We start from the raw sequence: 21,778 nt of genomic DNA, 5'->3' as shown, positions 1-21,778 counted from the left end.
CAAGGGGAAAAGTGGAGCTCCAGATGCAACATTATTTATTGTAGATTAGATAATCCTTTTTTCTCCATCCCACTCCACGGGCTTCACATCGTTTGATAGACTTATAGTAGTTGTGCATATGGAATGCTGGCAGTTATCTGGTTGAAGATTCAAACAACACCTCTTTGTGAAGTGATGAGTCAAAGCAGAAGTTGGTCATCTTGAGTAGAAGATGGACTTTGTTTGAAAATATGAATGTATTCAGCTTTAGGATCCCTCCCCCTTCCTCTCTGTTGTGCTTCAGCTTGCCTCCAAAGTCTGCAGAGGAGATTACCATGGTAACCATGGCACCTGTAGAAGCACCAATGATTGACAGGTTACAGACTTCTCCTGACTTATTTGATGTTTTTACTCTGGTGCTGCTGATTTATTCTAATTTATTCTAATTTTCTACAGACTGTCTCATAAATATGAAGGGACATCCACCCACTCAGGTTACAGTGTTCCACTTTATACCTAGACCGAGGCGAGAAACTGTTTTTCTTTGGAGATCCTCACATTTTCTCCTTTGGCCTATTACATTTGAATCCATTCATGGGAAACCAGGTGAAAATAAAGTGTGAAAGGTTTGAAAAGACCAAAACTTTTCAGTGTTAAATTGGTACCAGTGAATATTTCACCGTTACAGACAACCCAGTGTGTGCTTGTTTTAAGACTGTTATAATTTTTGGATGTGTGTATCATCTAACAGGGCCTGCTGTGTGAATGCATCATGTATTCTCCATGTAAAACCAACCTTTTACCTCCCAGCTGGGTAAAGGGGAGTAAAAAGCACTTCTGAATGGAATGAGAATAAGTTGCTCAGTTAGATGGACGGTGTCCAGCACGCAGCTGTCATGTAATTATCTCAAGGCAAATGAACAAATGATCTCGCGGGTTTACGGGGATTGAATCTCCCCAAATAGAAGTAGTGTGGCGTAATGTGGAGTCTTCTCGGAAGTGCGCTAGCAGTAGGACCCAGCGGAGTGCTGGATGACGAACAAGCAGCCGCCGAACTGTAAATTGTAGCGGCCACTGTGAGTCACTGAGCCGCACGGAGACCTACTGTTCGCCGCCAAGACTGTGGAGAACGCGCCCCACATGTTAATAACGGTTTTATTTACACGATGAAGGGATTATAACTGGAAACAAGTGGGGAGATACAGACGTTATCAGGCGGCATGGACTCCAAACGCCAGAGCGGTGAGTAACGCTCTCCCTTTATTACAAGTAACCTATTCATATTTCCAGAGGAGAAAGCACAACTTTGAGCCGAGGCGCCCACAGAGAGGACCACACATCAAAGGAAATATATCCTGCAGATGGAACTCCTGGGATGTGCTACAGAGACAATGAATACATCAAGAAATAGATTTTCGTAGATTTGTTTAATGTGAATTCATGGACGGACCATTAGTGTGATCAAACTATAACTGAGTGCGCCTCGCGCCCGGCTCCATGGTTGGAGTACGTTGTGTGATGTCATGTGGCCACGCGCCGGCTGGTGCGCTGTGTGCGTGTGGATGGAGGAGGTATCCTCAGGTAGAGTGATGCAACCTGATCCCAACACAGAGGTGCCCTGTTGGAGGCTGCAGGCCCAGCAGCAGCAGCTGAATGGCCGCTCTGTCTAAAGCCCCTCAGGCCACCAGGCTCCGAACAGGAAGCTGCATTATGGGACACCAGGTGATGAGAAAGTGCTCCAATTTTGAAATCTGGAAATCTGGCTGCTATACAACACCTCTTCCAGCCAGAGGGGAGGTGTTGTATAGCAGCCATCACCATATACAACACCTCCCCTCTGGCTGGAAGAGAACTTCAACCTCAATAGGCTTGAAGTCTCTCCTAAAAAAACAATAACAAAAAACAAAAAATACTGTAGATTTGTACATAGCGAATGTTTATTCACTATTTTTATTTATTTATTGTATTTTATTTATTTTATTCTATTCTATATCTTTACTGTATGCTGCTGCAACAAAACAATTTCCCAAATTGGGATTAATAAAGTATTTATCTATCTATCTATCTATCTAAATTTATCTATTTATTTTTTTCATCTGAAAGAAATCGTTGAAAAGGCCAAATCAGTCAGAGGGATAGTCCTCTTGTTTGTGGGATTTCAAAACACCTCACCATGTTGCCTAATCAGCTGATATGAATAATCACTCACACAAAGATGCCAGTTACTTTAAACACAACTGGACTGAGGTAAAATAGACTTTTATATTAGTTAAGTCGTAAGACTTTATGCCAGTCTGAACCGCTACAACTTAGAGGCGCTACAATGATTCATCTTTTGTCATTTTGCCTGATATTCTCCACTTATCTTAAAAAAATGTATTTTTATTATATTATGTACATACATAATTTTTATATATATAAGTATTTATTTGTTATTCAAGCGTTAACCTTGCTAGGTATTACACTGAAAATAAGCCAGCACAAACAATACTTGGATCATGTAACTGAAGCAGCTAAACTGAATTCAGACATAAATGTGAAATTTGTGCTTTTCCTGCTGTGACATTCAAAACTGTTACACTAGGACAAAAAAATACTTTGAAACAGGCACGTGCAGCTCATAACCAAATTATTTGTGAAACAGAAGTGAACGATTCATTTCAGCAGTATAGGAAGGAGTTGTGAGTCTGCTCGCCACACAGCAGCTAAACATTGTGTAATTTCCCTTTGGGACGAAACAAGTATTTTTAATTTCATTCATTCATTAAACCAGATTGATAAGAACTGGTACTGTTGTAATGCAATCGATCACTCAGGCACAGGCATAGCATTTCTTTCTGCCACAGTCCTTGACCTTAACCATGGTCTCCTTATCTTTCCTTTCCCTCCCCCCCCACCGTCCCACCCCACTCTTTTCCATTTTCTTTTAGTCAGAAAGTACAGAACAATCTCATGATTTCATTTCAAGATGTATTTCACACAGTAAAATTTCTTAACCTCCATAAACTGCAGCGCTACCACAGTTCAAAGTGTAAGTCATACTGCAAATCTACAGCAGTTCCCTAACCCTAACCCTAACCCAGTTCCATTTTCAGAAATATAACAAAGCAGCCGGCCTGTACATGCCCCCCCCCCCCCCCCCCCCCCCCAATGCTGGCCTGTTGTGGACAGACACTAAGCTGATGTGATGAGAACAGTCGTCCATCAAAGAAGAAGAAACACTGAATCTTATGTAGTTCTGGTCACTACCATTTCACTCCCTGGAAAAGTTACTGTAAATAAAACCACCAAAAGCCTACATGATTCTAACCTTGGGTGGCTATGCACGTGTGTAATAATATGTCTGAATGTGTGTGTGTGTGTGTGTGTGTGTGTGTGAGCAACATAGTGTAATTTCTCTGGTGCCTCAGTTTCATACAGTAGGAACATGATTGTTTGCACAATCAGTAAATCAGAGAAAACACAACAAATTACACTAAATTTCATGTAAATGTAATGTTATATATTTTTTAGCGTCTGCTAAATGCATAAACAAACATAAACATGAATGACAGATTTGAATAACTGACAACTTTGTGCATTCATAAGTCATGTGACTTCCCTGAGATTGGGTTAAAGCTGTTTTCCCTGTGCTGCACTTTGTCGTATTTATCTGTCTGTTTTAGTATTTCCATCTATTTGCTCACAGATTAGAAATGCATATAGAAACAGCTGGATGGAAACTAAACTTAAGTGCTGTGGAAACAGGTTCAGCAAATAAATGACAACAGGGAGAAAACATGTGACTTATGAGGGGTCCACGGTCCACTTTACTCTCTTCATCACGTTTTCTGTCATGTTTTTCATGTTTTCACAGTTTGCTTTCCTTAATGTGAGATCTGACTGGGATTACATCATCCCATTCAATTTCTGAGAAAACATTTGGGTTACAGATACTGAGAGATGTTTAACCTGTGGGTGCTTACCTGATCAAACTACAGTCCTACAGTGACTTGGCTGGAATTTAAACTCATTCTTGCCCACGTTGGCTCAGGCAATGTCGTGCCTCTCTGTTTTTTTGTGAACCGTTTATTATCTGCAGAAAGTGATAAGATACTGAAAGAATGTGAAAACGAGAATTCTTCCAGTGTTTTCCCACAGCTGTTTCTTTTTACGGATCTTTCCAGCTCGTGGACTTTTTAAAGTGTCTAACTGAGAGCTAACCCCAGCTGAGCAGTGACACCATCTACTGTTGTCGTGAAAATATGAATAACGGGATGCTGAAGCTCTGAAGCAGACTTTTGTCTCAGAGGGAGCTGCTGGGGCCGCCAAGCCTTGAACTCTGACCTCCCTCTGAAGAGGATGGGTGTCTGGAGAAGGGACGGGAGCCACATTAGGGAAAGGAGTTAAAAGGAAAGGATCTGAGCGGGGGGAGCTAAGGGGAAAGAAAGTAATGAAGATGAGAGGACGAGAGAAATCTCTAGGAGCCTCTCTGAGTATGGGGGAGGCAGGAAGAGAAGTAAAATAGCAGCTTCAAACACTTTTGAAGCTTGAATTTATCTTTACTCGAAGTACTATCTTAAAATGCCCCTTTTATTCGCCTAATTAACGGAAATTCATTTCAGTGTACAGATAAAGTGCATTTCTGCTCGAAGTCTTGGAAACATTTTAACAAGGAGGGATAGTTTGGATAAGAGCTGCAAGTCAAGGGGGTGGTTAGCCGTGGAGATGTGTTGATTGATGGGTTAGACGTGTAATGGATGGGAATGAAAGCCTCAGGTTAGGAGGAGAGATTTTCTCTTTCAGCACTTTGTGGTGGGATAAACAGCAGCAGCAGCTGTTTTGTTCTGAGTTGCAACCAAACACACTAAATCAGTGCAAATGATAGTCGCATGGCCCAGGTCTCATGACTGGCCTCCGTCAGGAAGTTCGTCTGGAAACACACAAAAATGTAAGAAACAGCACGCACACAAATGCATTCTCATTAGCACTCTTGTGAATGTATGTGTGTGTGCTGTTCGTCTGTAAAAGATGAATTCACACGTACATTATGTGCTCCCTTTTGATAAGTGAATGACTGACAAGTAAAAACAAAAAGTGAATTTGAAGGGGAAATACGTGTGTGTGTGTGTGTGTGTGTGTGTGTGTGTGTGTGTGTGTGTGTGTGTAAGGGTGTGTAAGGGTGTGTGTGTGTGTGGAATGGGGGATAACAAAGATCCCTCTGTGGGTGAGGCTGACCACAAGCTTTCAGAACAGCTGATTCTCAGCCTGTGAAGCCTCCGGTCCCCCGAGAGAAGATGCCATGACCGCCGAAATAAAAAAATAGATCCCAAGTCCCCGTCCTAAACTCCATCAGCCCACCGGGGGCTGAGTTAATGCTGCCACTGATAACACTGCAGCATTGCTGTTTTAGTGTGAGCTACCATGTGCTGATACAATAGTTCTATATTTTTGCACCTTTCAGATGGAAAACCTCTTATTAGGTTCATTTTGACAAATCTGAGGATAGAGACAACAGAGTGTGGATGGGAGAAAGAATGTGAACAACAGATGGAAGGAGAGTTTGCAGTAAGAGAAGATGAGGAAAAGAAAGAGGAGGTGAGGCTCGCACTGGGATAGCGTGGAGATTCAAGATCAGGAAGGAGTGAAGAGAAGCCTCTGTCGACAGCTTAGACAGGAAACCACAGCTGCACACACACACACACACTTACACACAGCTGCTGGAGATATATCCTTTAACCCTGAATGCCCATGGATCCAGACGACCCAGCTGCGCTGCACCACGCCCCTCTCACACTCTGTGTGACTGTGTGCTAGTTCCTGTTTTGTTTTATTATTTTTGGTCGGAGTTTCTGACTCTGACAATACAATTGTTTTCTCGGGTTTTGCGGATCATTGTGGTCTTCTAATTTTGGCCCTTGTGGAGACAATAGAGTATTGTTGGAGAGAGGGGGGTGGCGGAAGAGGCTTGTGGGACAGAGAGGGCTTTTCTCTCACTCTCTCTGTCTCCACTCTGTGTGAAAGAAAAGTTCAGCTTAACCCATTGTCACACTTCTTTTCTGACAGAATTTTGTATTTTCAAAGATTCGAATGTTTTAAAATTCACATCTTGAAGTAAATTGAAGTAATACTTGAACAACAAAGCCATGAAAAACACTAAACCATTTATTTTTTTTTTCATTTTGGTGCTTTTTAACTGTTAAAAGGTCAAAGGGGTCTAAGGGTCAGCTTCTGGAAATATCTGTAATGATTTTCTATGATCGTTGATGTTCAGGTATCTACCCCAAAGTGTCCATTCACTTTCTGTTTTGGATGAAATGGCTCTATGAATTTGTTGTCTAATGTTAAAATGTTTCCACAAAACATAATGCATGCTTTCTGTAGCTGTAAATAGATGATACACTTATATCTAAAAGACATTAAGTTAAAGGTTAGACATTTATTTAACGCTTTGGGCAAGATTGATTGATTTATTTTATTTTTTTGGTTAGTTTGTTTTGCACAGTTTTACAGTTTTAGAAGGAAATAACCACCATGTAAATGTGTGGGTACCCTAAGAGATCTGAGCTCTAACTTACAGCCTTCAACAATCATAGGAAAGGCAAATTCTAAAGCTTTCCTCAAACTTGTTCTGTCAGTCAGCAGCTTAGTGCTTGGCATCTCTTCTATGCAGCTGCCAAGCACTCTTTGAGTTGAAAAGATTGATGACCACAGGAGAAGGTTATGAAGAAAGTGGCAAAGAGCAGTTTGCTGATTTCATAATGTAATTAAGAAATGGCACTTAATGCGAACAGATGAGGTCAAGTTGAGGTCTGGAAGACCAAGAGAGCTTTCTCAGGAAACAACTTGTAGGATTCCTAAAAAAAAAATGAGGAAAAACCTCAGATTGATTTTAAATGACCTTCAGAAAATGAGCTGTGGTGGTGCACTGTGGTGGTGCACTGTGGTGGTGCACTGTGGTGGTGCACTGTTCCACCTGCAGAAATATGATCGTCCTGGAAGAGTCGTCAAAATGAAACTGTTTTTGCGTTGTCACTACAAAATTGTGCATCATGAGTTCTCAAATGAGAATTTGACTCATAAAATTTGAAGAAAAAAATGATGCATTTAAGGAAATGGAAATCCTCCCAATTGGTAAGAGCAGGGATGGATCAATCATGCATTGAGTTTTTAGTTACAGTCAGTGACATGAGGAGCATGTCACTTGTAGAATAAAGAATTAATTCAGTTAAGTTCCACCTAATTCTGCAGGTATCACACCATCTGTAAAAGATAAAAATAGGATGAAACGCACGACTATGGGGAAAGGCACAAACTGAAGCTTTTGCCATGGCCATCACAGTCCTAAACATAACAGAAACAAATTCCCTTTTCAGGAAGATTAAACCGAAGCCGCTTCAGAAACAATTAACGAGCTGTGACGCTCACCAGAGGATGAGCAGCGACCGTGCTGGAATAAAACATATAAGAGCAGGTCGTCATCATCAGACAATAAACTTTGCATTCAAACCGAAATTAGCATTAAACAGTTTCAGAGGTAAAAGCTCCTCAACTCTGAATGATCCACCCCATATTTTCAGTGGCATTACTTTGTCAGATCAGTTGGAGCATTTATACAAACATGACCTGCTTGCTGTTTGCTTAGGGTTCAAACAAATGTTTAACCTGTTTCTAAAGCTTCTCATATTAAAGAAGTGAATAAACCAGCAAACAACAATATGTAATTTGGTAGCAGTGTCCTGTCTCAGCTTAAGCTATAGCTTTACTTTGGCTCTGTTTCCTCCACGGAAGGAAGCGTCCTGGCCGCTCCACGTAACCTTCTTTTCTCTACGACTCTTCCCTCCTCCTCTCTTTGTCGGCTCTGAGCAGGCAGGATGTGTGAGAGTGTGTCACAGCATTTGGAACAATGTCAAGGTCAACAAAACGCACAAACACGGACTCACACAGGATGTCAGAGTTGAACATGAAAACAGTTCATTTTTAAAGAAAGCACAAAACATTCCATGCTGCGTCCATGGGTGGGGTGATATGGAGGACTGCTGAGCATCTCTTCCCTGTCAGCTGTTGCAACAGGCGCTAAGCTCTCAGATCCAAACGGACTTCATGTCCCTCGTCAACTGCCAGTTCTGCTCCTACTTGCCCGAAGGGTCTCACATGCATATGCTAAATTGATATTTTCTGCACTTGGTGTAACAGTACAAGCATTTTAGCTATGCTAATAGTCTGCCATATGGCCTGAAGGTTATTTAGGCCAAAGAGTATTCAGTTGTTACAATCCCAAATAAAAGAGATGTTTTGCTGTTGACAGTGGTGATGGAGCGACTTGTGAATGAGCTCAGCTGTCTACTGAAGATGCTGGACCATGAGACGGTCAGTCCTGCTACTGCTGACAAGGTGGCCTCCATACGCAACATCATGGACTCACTGCAGCTGTCAGGTACAGACACACAGAAGTCATTTATATTGTTGCATTAGGATGAAATGAATGCATCATTTTCTGTACCATTTTTTGTTACAGTGAAGCTGAAGAAACCTCTGACTGAACACACTCCAATGTTTTATCCCTATGTTGTGTAAAGGATATGCATTGTATCCATTGTGTTTAGCACCTTGTGCATCATTCGTCTTTGTACAATCTGCACTTGTGGCTCCAGAGCAGTGTAAACCTTCTTTATCAGTTATCTGTTTTACAAAGTTTTCTCTTGTTTGCCTGAGTTTTAAGTCATATGACTGAGATTTTACTTCCTCAGAGGTTCATATCCCATATACGTCATGTTTTTGTAATTGGTTTCGTTTTCAGCTGGGGTTTAGTGTCCTCTTGAGTCCCTTTTTTTGTATGATTTTCACTCTCAGTTTCACATTATGTTCAATTTTACAGTCATTTTCAGTAGTTTAGGCAACGAAATGTCTCAAATTGTTTTCGGGAAAGATCGTGGTTTAGGTTAAAAAAAAGAAGACAATTCAACTAAGTATATGCTATATTCTACATGATTTTTTATGAATTTTTATGTTGTAGAGTTGTGAATTTATTTTATCAATGGAGAAATTGAGCAGCCTTGCTTTGTTGTCTACAGTAGTAGATCAACCCTCATCTTACTTTGAAGCTCCCAGATCAAGGAAGTGACGTCGACGCAGCTTTAGCAGCAGAGAAGCTATTAGGCTTGTGTTGATAATAATAAACTCCTGGACTATGTACAAACTTCCAAATGCATCGTTTTGTGAGTACAGACCATATTTGTACTACTGTAGAAGTTTGGTGTCATGGCATGTGATTTTAGTGTGGTAATTTTGGAGATACTGCCAGGATCCATTAACCCTTGTACGAAGCTATTCGGGATAACTCAGTAACTCAGCTGATGTTCAGCCAAGATCGGAAAAACTTCGGGTGGGCTACTTGGCTGGATATCACGGTTCAAATAACCCTAGGGTGAATCTACTCCGAACCATCACTTTCAAACATTTGCCGTTTTTTTTTAAAAAAAGGCTCGTGCAGTGTATGGAAACATGTTTCCATATTGAGTTTAGCCTATAGCCTACGCATTTTAAATGCAAAGAATGAGTGAATGTGTTTATAGTAGGCTGTCTTGCGTTGGAGGTAGGCTAATAATAATAATAGCCTAATAGTAAATAATAATGATAATAAAAACAACAGTTAAACAGTAATGATGATACAATCGATGGTATGCGCTTTTCATGGTCGTGTGTGTGTGTGTGTGGGGGGGGGGGGGGGGCTTTACTGTCACACTGATAAATCTTTAACTATCTTTCATTCGCATTTAAACAGTACAGAAAACATTTGTATTTTCTGTAAGTATTCAAATCCACAGCCTTTCCAAAGCTGTTGTTAAGTTGTTATCTTACTGAGCCTGAACTAACATGAACAGGTTTTAAGCAACAGCTCATGTGAAGCTGCCGTAGGTTTCTTAAAACAAGCAGTGAGAAAAAGAAAAAGGAAAACCTAAAAAAATGTGACATGAAGTGACTTCTCTTTATACAAGATAATGTTATCATGATTCAATTTTCAACAGGTTTGTGTATTGTGTCTCATTCATTTACAGAATAATCCTGCATTTATCACCCTTTTTTTTTAGCAAATGGTTTATTGTCAAGGCTGCAGTAACTGTTATTGGCTGCTAAACATAGCATTTGCAATATCAAAGCTCCCTAAAGGACTTTATAACCAATCCTTGTTTATCTGGAAGCGTGTAGCAAGTCAGGGGGGATAAAAGGATTGATGTAAGAGGATAATGAAATGCAAAGTTTAAAGGGGATAATGAGGCAAGGTCAAAGAAAGGGGACAAACAAAATATCCTGACGGTTGGCAGCTGTGATAATGGGCTCAGGCTGTCCAGAACATGCTCTGGGAGAATCTTGGAGGTGTTATGACTATGTCCTTATCGTCACTCTTTCGGTACAAGGTCTCACGAGCTCCAGTCTGCACTCCTTTGATGCCTTACACAGGCTCCCAGGTTCTCGCTGATTGAATTAAAGCTTTTATTCTCCGTCAGTCAGGTGATTGTGACCTCAGGACAGGCCACAAACATAATTCTGATTCTATTTCTAACTTACAGTTTTTGTTTTCCACAGTCAATGGATCAGATGTCTACATGAACAGTTGTCTTTATGGAAACGGCACTAGCTTTGTAGAGTCTCTATTTGAGGATTTTGGTTAGTAGACCTTCAAAATACCTACAAACCAGTTCCATTTAGTGTTTGTTGTTGTATGTTTCCAGTCATCATGCCACAGCGTCTCCAAACTGGTGAAACATGTTTAACCTATCATCTGTTGCTCCACCAGATTGTGATCTGCACATGCTCAGTGCGTCTCCAGTGGAGCAGAAAGAGCAGAAAGATGAAGAGGAAAAGACTCATCTTAATAAATCTGTAAGTCATTTACTGTACACCACACATCTACTACTGCATTCGCCTCTCTTCTGCTTTTACGCACAATTCTGGTTTAACCTCAAATTCTTTAGACACCAACCGACACGCCCCCTCCCCTACCAACCACACCCCTTCCTGATGACTACTATGAAGAGGCTGTTCCTCTAGATCCTGGATCCACCCCACAGTACTTTACGACCAATATGAACAGTCAGTTTGTACACACATACACATACACTCTCGTGGATCTGATTAACCCTAATTAAACAACTCAAGAGCTTTAGTTCACACAAATGTTCCCCACTTAGCTTCTAACAACTCCGTCGAAGATGCTTACTATGAAGATGCTGACGATAACTACCCCACCACCAGGATTAACGGTCCTCCTAAAAGCTCCTGTGAGTCAGCCCAGTCTTACTTTCATCATCATAGCAATCAAATATGCATTTATTAACTGAGGTATATTCTGTTTATGGATCAGAATTTGCGAGTGGATGTTTTGCAAATGAATCATCTGTGGTATTTTTGACGTCTAGACAATGACTCAGATGCTCTGAGCAGCTCCTACGAGTCTTATGAAGAAGAGGAAGAGGAGGCCAAGGGGCGGGACCCGTCTCAGACATGGGCTGCTGAAGAAAGCCCAGACGGACCAGTCAGAGACTGCCGCATCTGTGCCTTCCTGCTGCGGAAAAAACGCTTTGGACAGTGGGCTAAACAGCTAGTAGTTGTCAGAGATAATAAACTCCAGGTAAAACGTAATTGGTGATTAAAAGTGTTTGAATGTTCGTATCATAGCATCAAATGAATTTCTTGCATTATTTAGGGCAATTTGTTCCACTAGTAGTGACCTTTTGTACAGCCACGGTATCTCCTACAATGATTCCAGGAATGTCTTTAAACAATACTGACAGAAAAGTTCCATTTTGAACCAAAGGGAACATTTGTCTTTTACAGAAAGAAAGCATGTAGTTTACATCTCTCTTAATATATGAATCTGTCTTTCATAGTGTTATAAGAGCATCAAGGAGACCTCCGCCCACATAGAGCTCCCGCTCAATCTTTGCAATGTCATCTATGTCCCGAAAGAAGGCCGGAAAAAGAGGCACGAGTTGCGCTTCTCATTGCCTGGAGGCGAAGCGCTTGTCCTGGCAGTTCAGAGTAAAGAACAGGCACAGCGATGGCTCAAGGTAGAATAACTTGCTGAATCAGAGGCCTGGTTCTGAGACAGACAAAAATCCTAGAAACATGGCTGAGGGGAGAACGCAGTGTTGTTTCAGAAAGTGAAGGCTGTCTGTTTCTGGGTTCAGGTGGTCCGTGATGTTGGCAGCCAGTGTAACAACACTGATGGACTTAATGGATCCACTTCTCCCATTATACAGAGGAAGCTGGAGCTTGACAAGGTTTGTGCATGTGTGTGGGTGTGTTCTTATATCTTGTATCCAAATGAGAACTCCCTGTACCAGTCCATGTCTGAGTCAATCAGCCTGGCGTTATTTATTTCATTCTGAATCTATACCCTAGTTTTTACATTTCAGTGATGTCACCTCCTTCCGCCCACGCATGACACAACTATTCCTTTAACTCCCAGTTTAGAAGCAGTGAGTGAGGTGACATTATTGTGGTTGCTGAGCTGGCTCAGTTTCCAAAAGTTTTATGTCCTGAGCAAAGTAAATGCATGGTGACATAGCAGTTACACCCGACACTGGCGTGATAGTTTTTAAAAATGCAGACGGTAACAGTAACATTAACATCGTCTCTGTAGAGATAATTTAAAAACACACAAATGCAATAATTCCCTTTTTTTCCATCAGATGCTGCAGTCTGACAGGCAGGCATCAGACTCAGATAGTGGGCCAACAGCAGACAATCAGTCCACCGGTCATGTGCCGGGCCGAGACGCCACTGACTCTCTCAGTAAGTGTAACCTTACAAGATACTACAGTTTAAGTTAAGATTCAGATTTAAGATGGGTCTCTGTATGATTCCCCCAGAATGTCTTAAGAGTTACAGAGAGACTGGGGCAGTTCAACATGATTCATGCGTGTCACACTCTTTAAAATGGTTGAAGGTCACTTTGTAAGAGTAGTAAGAGTGACTTTGTCGGCCCTGTGTGAAACAGATGATGTAAACAGAGTTGTGTGGAATGCAGAGATGTAGAGATCAACAATGTTGTTTAACACGGAAGCTCAAAGTGAAAATGAATCACTTACTTATGTTAGCTCAGTATTTAAATGCTTAGGTAGCCCTTTAATATAATTTTTCAACATGCAAAATACTGATCTACATCAGCTTTCTGATTGCTAAGAAAGTTTAATGGACCGAGTCCATATTTAGAGAGTGGTGAAATAACCTACAGGACTTTTACCCAGAAGAGGAAAGTTTGACAGTCTTTAAAAACTACTTTGATGGGTGTAAGAAAACATGGTTTGGGTTAAATACACCATTTGACAGCAGTAATTCAATGACAGATGGTATACACTTTTCCTTTCCGTAACACTTTTCTTCGTTTTCTGAGTTACCACGGTGACTAGCATTTCAACAGGGGCGTTTCCAACAGAGCCACGGGGAACTAACATTAATTTCAGGCGCTCAAAGGCTTCTAAAGAAAACATATGGAGCCACAGTTCATAATGTTCATGGGGTACCTTTGCATTAAATTGTTACGCCAAGGATTTCTGTAACAATTTTGGAGAGAAATTGGGTGCCTTTACCCACCTACAATTTAGTGAATACAACTGGAATTGTGTCCTTTACTATGATATGCTAAGCTAACAACTAGCATCCAAGCTGCTCATGCTATTTGCACAGCTTGTTCACTTCTCATTATGTTATAGACATTCAGTTAACTAAAAAACTTTTAAGAGACTATGTAATTTTTCACTTCAGGGCATTAATCAAAGCATCTTTACTGCTGTAATTCTAATTTAATTTCAGATAGTTTCAGAGACATATTCACAGTTTTGATTTATTCTGACACATGTTTATGACATTTTTACCCTATTTATGTCAATGAGAATAAATAGAATGATATAAACATTACCGTACTTCTTAGTGTTGTTACCCAATGAAAACCTAAAAATTTAAAGTCACATTCTAATTGACCAGCATCTCCGGTTCCTAACTCAACTTTTACCCAAAGCCAAATTAAAGTGAATGACCTCGCTTTTTGAAAATATTTTATCTAACCTTCCATCTAAAAGGTTACAGGAGTGCACAGACATAAACACACGCTCTCTGAAGAGACTAATCAAAAGCACAAACACTATTTTTGTTTTCTGTCTACAAAATTAGGAAGGATAAAGCCAGGAAATCTATTATCTAAGGTGGGAAAGTAGGTTAAACAGAGTCATGTTGTGTCAGTGTTGTCCCAGTTTGTTTACTGACCAAGCAGCTCTGAACCTAAAGAGACATGAGAGAGAGGGAGATACAGGAAGCCAGGCACAAGCAGATATGACATCCGTCCTGTCCTCTTCCTGTGATTGTCTTCCACTGACATCATAGGAAGCAGGGTGAACTGAGCCCTGCTGCAGCTGCTTCATACTGAAATAAACTTGCAAATACACACAAAGATTTGGTGGATATCATTATAGAAACAGCATGATGTTATTTATTCTAAAAGCTCTTTAAATCATGATTAGATCAATGGTCTCAGACAAAAATGTATTTTCACTTATGACTGTCCCTCATTTAAACATTTAAACATATGAAATTATTTTAGGTGTTAATGTAATGTATCACTTTGGAGTTAGAAAATATTGACAGTGATGGGGCTACATGGTGTAAGGTCTTAATCCATGTCCGTTTGGCTTCAGGCAGGGGGAAGCGCGGTGCATTCTCCGAGCTGACGGGGTCGATGAGCCGAGCAGCAGGGAAGAAAATCAATCGAATAATCACCTTCTCCAAAAAGAAGCCTCCTTTGCCAGGAGAGCCTCCATCATCTTCTGGCCACCCTGAGAACCCCCGCTGTGGTGAGGACACAACCTAATCAAGTCGCTATTATGTCTGATGATTGGCTGGCTGAGTTGTTGGTGGATCATCGTACTGAAAAAGTTCCTTTGGTGCCCTTGCAAATGATCCACAATATTAAAAACACAGAAAAATACCTGTGAAGAATAATACTGCCAAATAAAAGATCATTTAAGAGAATTGCAAACAACTAAAATAATCAAAATCAGTTTCTCTTATCAGTGTAGATGAGTGTACTTTAATGATAATGCTTAAAAACTGGTTGGGATTAAGCATCACTTGGACTCACTGTGGGTAAAGTAGAAGAAGAAGAAGAAATTATTCTTGTACGGTTTAGCTTAAACAAATAAATGCAGTATATTTACGAGGTTTGCCTTGTTAACTTAATTCCTTGCACAGGTAATCTCAGTGTGTGCCTTAGCGGCTCTTGGAAGGAACGTTGGTGCATGCTGCGAGGTGGAAGCCTGTACCTGCAGAAGGACCCTGGTGACCAACGGCCCCCAATCATTGTGGTGCCGCTAAAGGGGGCAGAGGTGGTGCCAGGTGGCCTCGGGCCTAAACATCCCTTCTCCTTCCGCATCCTGCAAGGAGTCAATGAACTGGCAGCTTTGGAGGTGCAGTGTTAATAATAAGTATATCGATTTAAACTATTATTGCACAGGGATGGACTTTTATATATTGTGCTGTTTTATTCATGGTGATTGCTTTTTTAGGTCTGTTTGTTTGCCGTTATTTGTTGTCCACATATGCAGGAGCAACAGATGCATGGCGGGCTGTTTTAACATTTATGGTTACGTTAAAATAGCATCCTATCTCCCTGATATGTAATATACATATTACTCTAATTATCGGAACCTGAAACCGTACCCGGTCAGGATATGAGTAGTGCATATGCCTAATGATATTTTTACTATAGATTTTAAGTATAATTTTACATTTCAATGTGTCTGAAATGATCATTCTTACTTCCAACTGTTGGATTGCAGGTGTTCCGTATGGGAGTCTTTCTTAAGACGTATTATATTCCAGATATTCAAATGTTCATTCTACATATAATTAATGTAATTATGGATATCTTGAATTAAAAGCCCAGTTTCCATTTAATTGACATTTGTTTCAGGAGAAATTACGTTTTGATAAATGAAAAGATCACTATAGACAGAAATGATGGATTTCTGATATGTATCCATATCCATATAGATCCATATTCTTCAGTTTTTAAGTTAAAACGGCTGATGCTGTTACCTTTAATTATAGACTGTCCTTAGATTAAAAAAGAAGAGAAAAAAGAAAGTTGGGCATGAAAAGCTTCTGGAAGAGCGTTACCTGTTTTAGGAGGTTTCATGTAGGCAGACCGACTTGTGTTTCATGGCTCTCATTATAGATCCAGATGAGATCCTGTTATGTGTACAGAGTTGTCACATCTTAGTTTTTCTGGAGAACACATTATTGAAAAATGTATTTGTGTGTGTATGTGTTGTGTCCATCAGGCCAGCTGCTCTGAGGATCTCGGCCGCTGGTTGGGTGTTTTGTTTGCAGAGACGGGCAGCGCCACACTCCCTGAAGAGTTGCACTACGACTACATCGACGTAGACACACTCACTGACATACGACATGCTGCCAGACACTCCTTCATGTGAGTTACTTCACTTATGTGCATGCACTTAACTAGAATTTCCTGTTTCTTATTATAGTAGCAAACTGTGACTCCCAGACCTCGGCCCTCTTTCTTTGTTAGGGAAAAAAGAAAAAAGAACAACCTTGCAACTGTCCTTTCCCATGATTATGACTGTCCAACAGCAAAAGGAAAACAAGAGTTAAAGCAACTGTCTGGCAGTGTTATTTAGAATCAGTGTAATTATTACCAAAAGCAAAGATAGCTTATGTTTCATCCAAATCCTCCCGATCAATTACCACACCATCACACGAGCTGTACGGACCCTCAGGCGCCAAATTATGACAACAGAGCGGGACTCCAAATGCATCATAGCTGAATATATATAACCTTCTGTAAGATCGAAGTTCACACGGTATGAGAGTGCACACACAAGCCAAGCACCAGTAACCAGTAATCTGAGCTGATAGCTGATGTTATACTGGAGCAGCAGCTTAATAAATGTATGTCACGTTTCATTCAGAAATACATTCGTTACGTAGATTAAACACGTGTGATGAACATAACAACTGTTTCCCCAAGCTACAAAACTGTTGATGTGGCAGTTAGAAAAAAAGCTGCTGGCACTGCAACCCACAAAATCTTACCACGTCGTTACCTGAAAACCGATGGCGATGGACTGACTTGGATGGAGAAAACCTGTTTTTTCCAAATGGTAAACCATCCCAGCAGCAAAGCGTTTACACTTTAGTTGATCCCTTCATCCAGGAAGTGCCATGCAGAGCTGGTCGAGTTGAAATGCTTCACCAAAGTCTTCACCAAATTCAGCTCATTGTCTGTCTTCTTTTGATGATTCACTCCAATTTTTAAAACGTTAAAAGATCATTTGAACTCAACTCAACTCAACTCAACTTTATTTATATAGCCTTTTAACACAGCTGTGGCTGAAACAAAGTGCTGTACAACACAAAATGCAAGGCATAAAACACAAGAACAATGCAAAAACAACAATACACAACAACAATATTAAAACAATGTAAACAATAACAGAAACCGAGTCTCATGGGTTAAAAGCCAGGGAATAAAAATGGGTTTTAAGACGAGTTTTAAAAATGGGCAGTGAAGGGGCTTGTCTGATATAAAATGGGAGGTCGTTTCACAATTTGAAGAACTGTACGACTGATAAATTGCCAATGATATTTTGCCCACTGTCTGCTGCTATCGTGGCCAAAAGGCTGGCCGGGTCGTCTTCGGTTCTTTGGAGCCATTCTCCAGTTAAAACTTGTCATAGCCGGGGTGGTTGGTGGCGTAGTGGATTAAGCAGCCGCCCCACGTACAGAGGCTACAGTCCTCGCTGCAGCTGACCCCAGTTCAAGTCCCACACCGAGCGGTGCTTTGCTGCATGTCTCATCTCTCTCTCTGCCCCCTGCATTCCTGTCTCTCTCCAACTGTTCTAACATTAAAGGTATAAAAAGCCCCAAAAAAATATTTTAAAAAAAACTTGTCGTAGCCTGTTATCCGTAGATCCACAGCAGGTGGAACTTGTCAATTTTTGATTGGTCAATTTAAGAGTCATTTCACACACATCCCTCATTCTGTTGCCCCCTGTAATTCTGCAGAGGGCCCTTCGATTACACTTTAACTTTTTACATTCTGGCACAAACTGAATCGACAAATTCAAGGATTGTTTTTCTTTTTCTTCAGAAACATTTTGTTTAGTTTGTTCCATTCAGAAATTTGCAAAATAATGTGACCACATGCAGATTTTAAAAGCTGTTTTTTATAATACATGAGAGGGCCAGGAGTTCTCTGCTGCCTCATTATGAACTCATACTCTCTTTTCCTTCCTCTGGTAGGTGGGCTACTTCCACCAGCAGTGCCTCGGTCGACTCCAGAACTTATGATGAGGTTTATGAAAGTATTGCGGTGAGGACATATCTTTGAATGTACAATCTGCAAACATTATGAAATGTGATGCTTTCCAAGTCTTCATCTGCCTCTTTATCAATGCTCTCTGATCCTTTCACCTATTTTTGACATTCAGTGCACAAATTAAAGAATCCAAATGGAGTTAAATTATTGTGCAATTCCTCTCCTTTTTTAAAACAATAAAGCCCTGCTTGTTTACAGATCTTTTTTTAGCATCTATATTGGGCTGTAATTTGATCATGCAAAGTATGAATTTCATTTACCCAAAAGCTTGTGTTTAAAATGCACAAACATTATTATTTATCACCAGTGCAGAAATATCTCATTAGCACATGTGTTTTTTTCCTTTCGTTGTATTTCTCTAATTGCACATCTGTTTCTGTTCTATGCGTAGTCAAAAACCATCAAACTAATTCAGTAAATTATGTACGTTTATTTGATTTTCCCCTATGTTGCAGGATGAAGATGTGGAGAGCAAAGCAGGTCAGGTGAGACGTCATGCTTCCTTCTCCAGTAGGGACTCTGAAAAAACAGAACAACAGGCTGCCATTAAGAGACACACCTCCAGTGAGTCTCCTTTCATTTCATCATTCATTAAGAGTTCCTATATAGAAATTGCACGGGGAAAATGTGGCCACGGTGGGTTGGCTATTCTAGATCATGATGACTGATTTCTCCTTTTATCATGAAGCGACACCAACACCACTCTGTCCATTTGAATGCTCTTTTTTTTTTTCTCTTAGATGTAAACCAGTATGGACGATACGGGAAGATGCGTGCAGAGGAGGATGCCAAGCGGTACCTGAGACAGAAAGAGGAGCTGGAAAAGCAAAAAGAAGAGCTCAGAAATGAACTGATCACCCTCCGCATGGAGAAGAAGGAAGTGAAGGAGGAGATGAAGAGTGACACAGGTCAGGGACAAATCTCTCACACGGCACTGTTTAGACTTCAGCTTTGGAGCGGGATGCATTACAAGTCTGCTCGTAATGTGTAATGTGTGCAGGTCATGGTGGCGAGAAGCGGCTGGCTGAGCTGGAAACTCTGTGTAAACAGAAGGAGGAGGAGAGGGTGGAGCTGGAGCTCAGACTGACAGAAGTCAAAGAAAACCTGAAGAAATCACTGGCTAGAGGAGCGCTCGATCCTCCTGCTGACATAAAGATCAACGTAAAGGTGAGCAGCTGAAGCAAAGATACTTCTGTGCTGGCCCACACAAAACTCTCCTGTACAGTTCTCATGAAACTCTGAACGGTGAACTACTCTGGAAAGCTGTTGTTTCCAGTATTTACATTTGTACAGTATTCCAACTTTTAATGCTTTATGTCTCCGAACAGTTTAAATGTCTGAAGTGCTCAAATGTGTCAGAGCTGTGCCACCACCTGTTTTTATTGTGAAACATTTCCACAGCTGCTTTAAAATGCTTTGAGAGAAAAACACGTATTCGCCTTCTAACTGAGTTGAGCTGCTGCTTTTTAGGGGGAAAATAGTCCAAAACAGGGAAAGGGCACATTTCCTAAATTGTTAAACTATCTTACTTTTACATTTCATGTGTTGTGATGTCTGTTTGTGTTTACAGGCACCAGCATGTAAGGTTGAAAAAGTTTACAATGAGACCGTCCCGGTCAACTCAGCATCTGAGCTTCGTAAACGTCCTGCATCTCTTTACGCCTCTTCCAAGGGGAATGTCATGCAGAAAGCAAAGGTAGAGTATTTGTGTATGTTGACTGTATGTGTCTGTATATCTGGCTATGTGGTCTGTTTTTTATATCCTGGTGTGTACTTAAAACTAACTGCACATCAGCCCATGGAGGCTTTCTGTCACAGCTGGGAACTTCTCTTTAAGGGTTAATGTATGGAGATCGGGTGAGAATTGGGTTATAATAAATATGATAAGAGGTGGGCTTGTAATGGTTTTGATGAAGTGGATGTGCTAACAACATGGACAATATATAAAAGTTGAGCATTGTCATCCAATGTCAGCTGTAAAATCACCAAGGAGGTACCACTGATGGCTGCAAGACACTGGCTCCCAAACAGCTCTGGCTCCAGTAGACTCACATTCAAAATGCTTCTTATTCAGAGCATGTTTTTTAACTTTTTCATTTTTCTCCTCAAAACACGTGTTTTTTTGCCAGACCTTCGTCGTAAATAAGAATTTGTTCTTAATGACTTGATAAATTAAAAAAATGAATAAAACGTCCTAACTTGTGTGTGTGTGTGTGTGTGTGTGTGTGTGTGTGTGTGTGTGTGTGTGTGTGTGTGTGTGTGTGTGTGTGTGTGTGTGTGTGTGTGTGTGTGTGTGTGTGTGCGCGTGTGTGTGTGTGTGCATGGATATTGAATGTTTTCTTCACTCTGTGCTGTCTCATGGTTTCCAGGAGTGGGAATCAAAGAAGGGGACCTAGACTGAACTTTAACAGATCGACAGAAGGATTCATGGAGAGAAGAAAGCTGAGCTTTGGCAGGAAGATGTGAAAAGGAGAAGCCAAGAAGAGACAGATAACTGGCACTAAAGACAAGAAGAAGAGAAGGAGAATTCCCTTCTCTTATCTAAAAAATAAGCACAGACAGCATGATGCTGCCTCAACCACTGTAAATATGACTGATATACCAGTTCAGTATTAATGGGATCACTATGAACACTAGATATATACTGTGTTTGCATGTGTGTTTACATTTGCACCGGGCTGCAGAAAGTGAACATGTAAGTATTGCATAGAAATGCAGAGCAAAGGGAGAGTGTGGAAAGAAACACTGTGAGAGTTATGAACAATACTTCCTACCGACACCTACTGGTTTCACTTTTTTTTAATATACAAATAACTTGGACGTGAAAATTGAAAAACTAAAGTGAAAAGTTTTTTTCGAGCATCTTAAATGATCATTATTAGTGAGAAAAAGTAGCTAATATCTTGTATTTAAATCTTTAAAAAAAAAACACCAAGTTTGACACTGTTCCTGAAATAAACAAATGTTTATGGTTGCAATGTGAAGAAATTGGTTTCAACCCTCACATGGGTATATTTTTCAAATATGCACTTTATCTTGTTGTATTTTTGTATTTTATGATTCTATAAATGTTTCTGGACATTCATGCCCCTTGCAGCCAAATCTTTTGAAAATGAATGCCTGTCTATTCTTTCCTTTCATCGCAGTGTTGTGAACAAAAACACGTTGGAGTAAATGATTACTGCCTCAAGAAACACTGCGTACTGTATTTTTTAATTTTGCTTAAATTTTCCTCGAGATGATGAGTTAAAAACACCAAGAGGCAACCTAAAACACGTTTAAAGTCATATCAAAGCACTATTTTAGACTGAAATTGGATACAGGACATCATTCAGTACTTTTTCTGTCCGTAAAGGTGTGCGCAATTCTTTTTCTAACATAAGTAGAGCCTCAATTTCCTTTGTGCAGCATATCATGGGAGAT

General features: G+C 40.5%; 1 protein-coding gene across 2 annotated transcripts; it reads left to right on the top strand.

Annotated features, from left to right (window-relative positions):
* The first annotated feature begins 1,006 nt into the window (after positions 1 to 1,006).
* Positions 1,007 to 21,549, top strand: LOC142401420 (actin filament-associated protein 1-like 1). Of its 2 annotated transcripts, XM_075486827.1 has the most exons (19): positions 1,007 to 1,221; positions 8,267 to 8,395; positions 10,546 to 10,626; positions 10,757 to 10,842; positions 10,935 to 11,052; positions 11,151 to 11,240; positions 11,379 to 11,590; positions 11,850 to 12,029; positions 12,150 to 12,242; positions 12,654 to 12,756; positions 14,655 to 14,810; positions 15,208 to 15,422; positions 16,299 to 16,444; positions 18,280 to 18,349; positions 18,811 to 18,919; positions 19,096 to 19,263; positions 19,356 to 19,522; positions 19,926 to 20,051; positions 20,725 to 21,549. In XM_075486827.1, exons 1-19 carry the CDS (start codon positions 1,200 to 1,202, stop codon positions 20,749 to 20,751), a joined length of 2,298 nt encoding a protein of 765 aa, XP_075342942.1. In that variant the 5' UTR covers positions 1,007 to 1,199; the 3' UTR covers positions 20,752 to 21,549. The 2 variants fall into 2 exon arrangements, with proteins under 2 accessions (XP_075342942.1, XP_075342943.1); XM_075486828.1 differs by lacking the exon at positions 10,546 to 10,626.
* Positions 21,550 to 21,778: the final 229 nt, after the last annotated feature.

This window comes from Odontesthes bonariensis, chromosome 16 (genome assembly GCF_027942865.1).
Source record: "Odontesthes bonariensis isolate fOdoBon6 chromosome 16, fOdoBon6.hap1, whole genome shotgun sequence".
Classification (NCBI taxonomy): Eukaryota; Metazoa; Chordata; class Actinopteri; order Atheriniformes; family Atherinopsidae; genus Odontesthes; species Odontesthes bonariensis.
The sequence above is the reverse complement of the archived record's forward strand: the minus strand, read 5'-3'. Positions and strand labels throughout refer to the sequence as shown.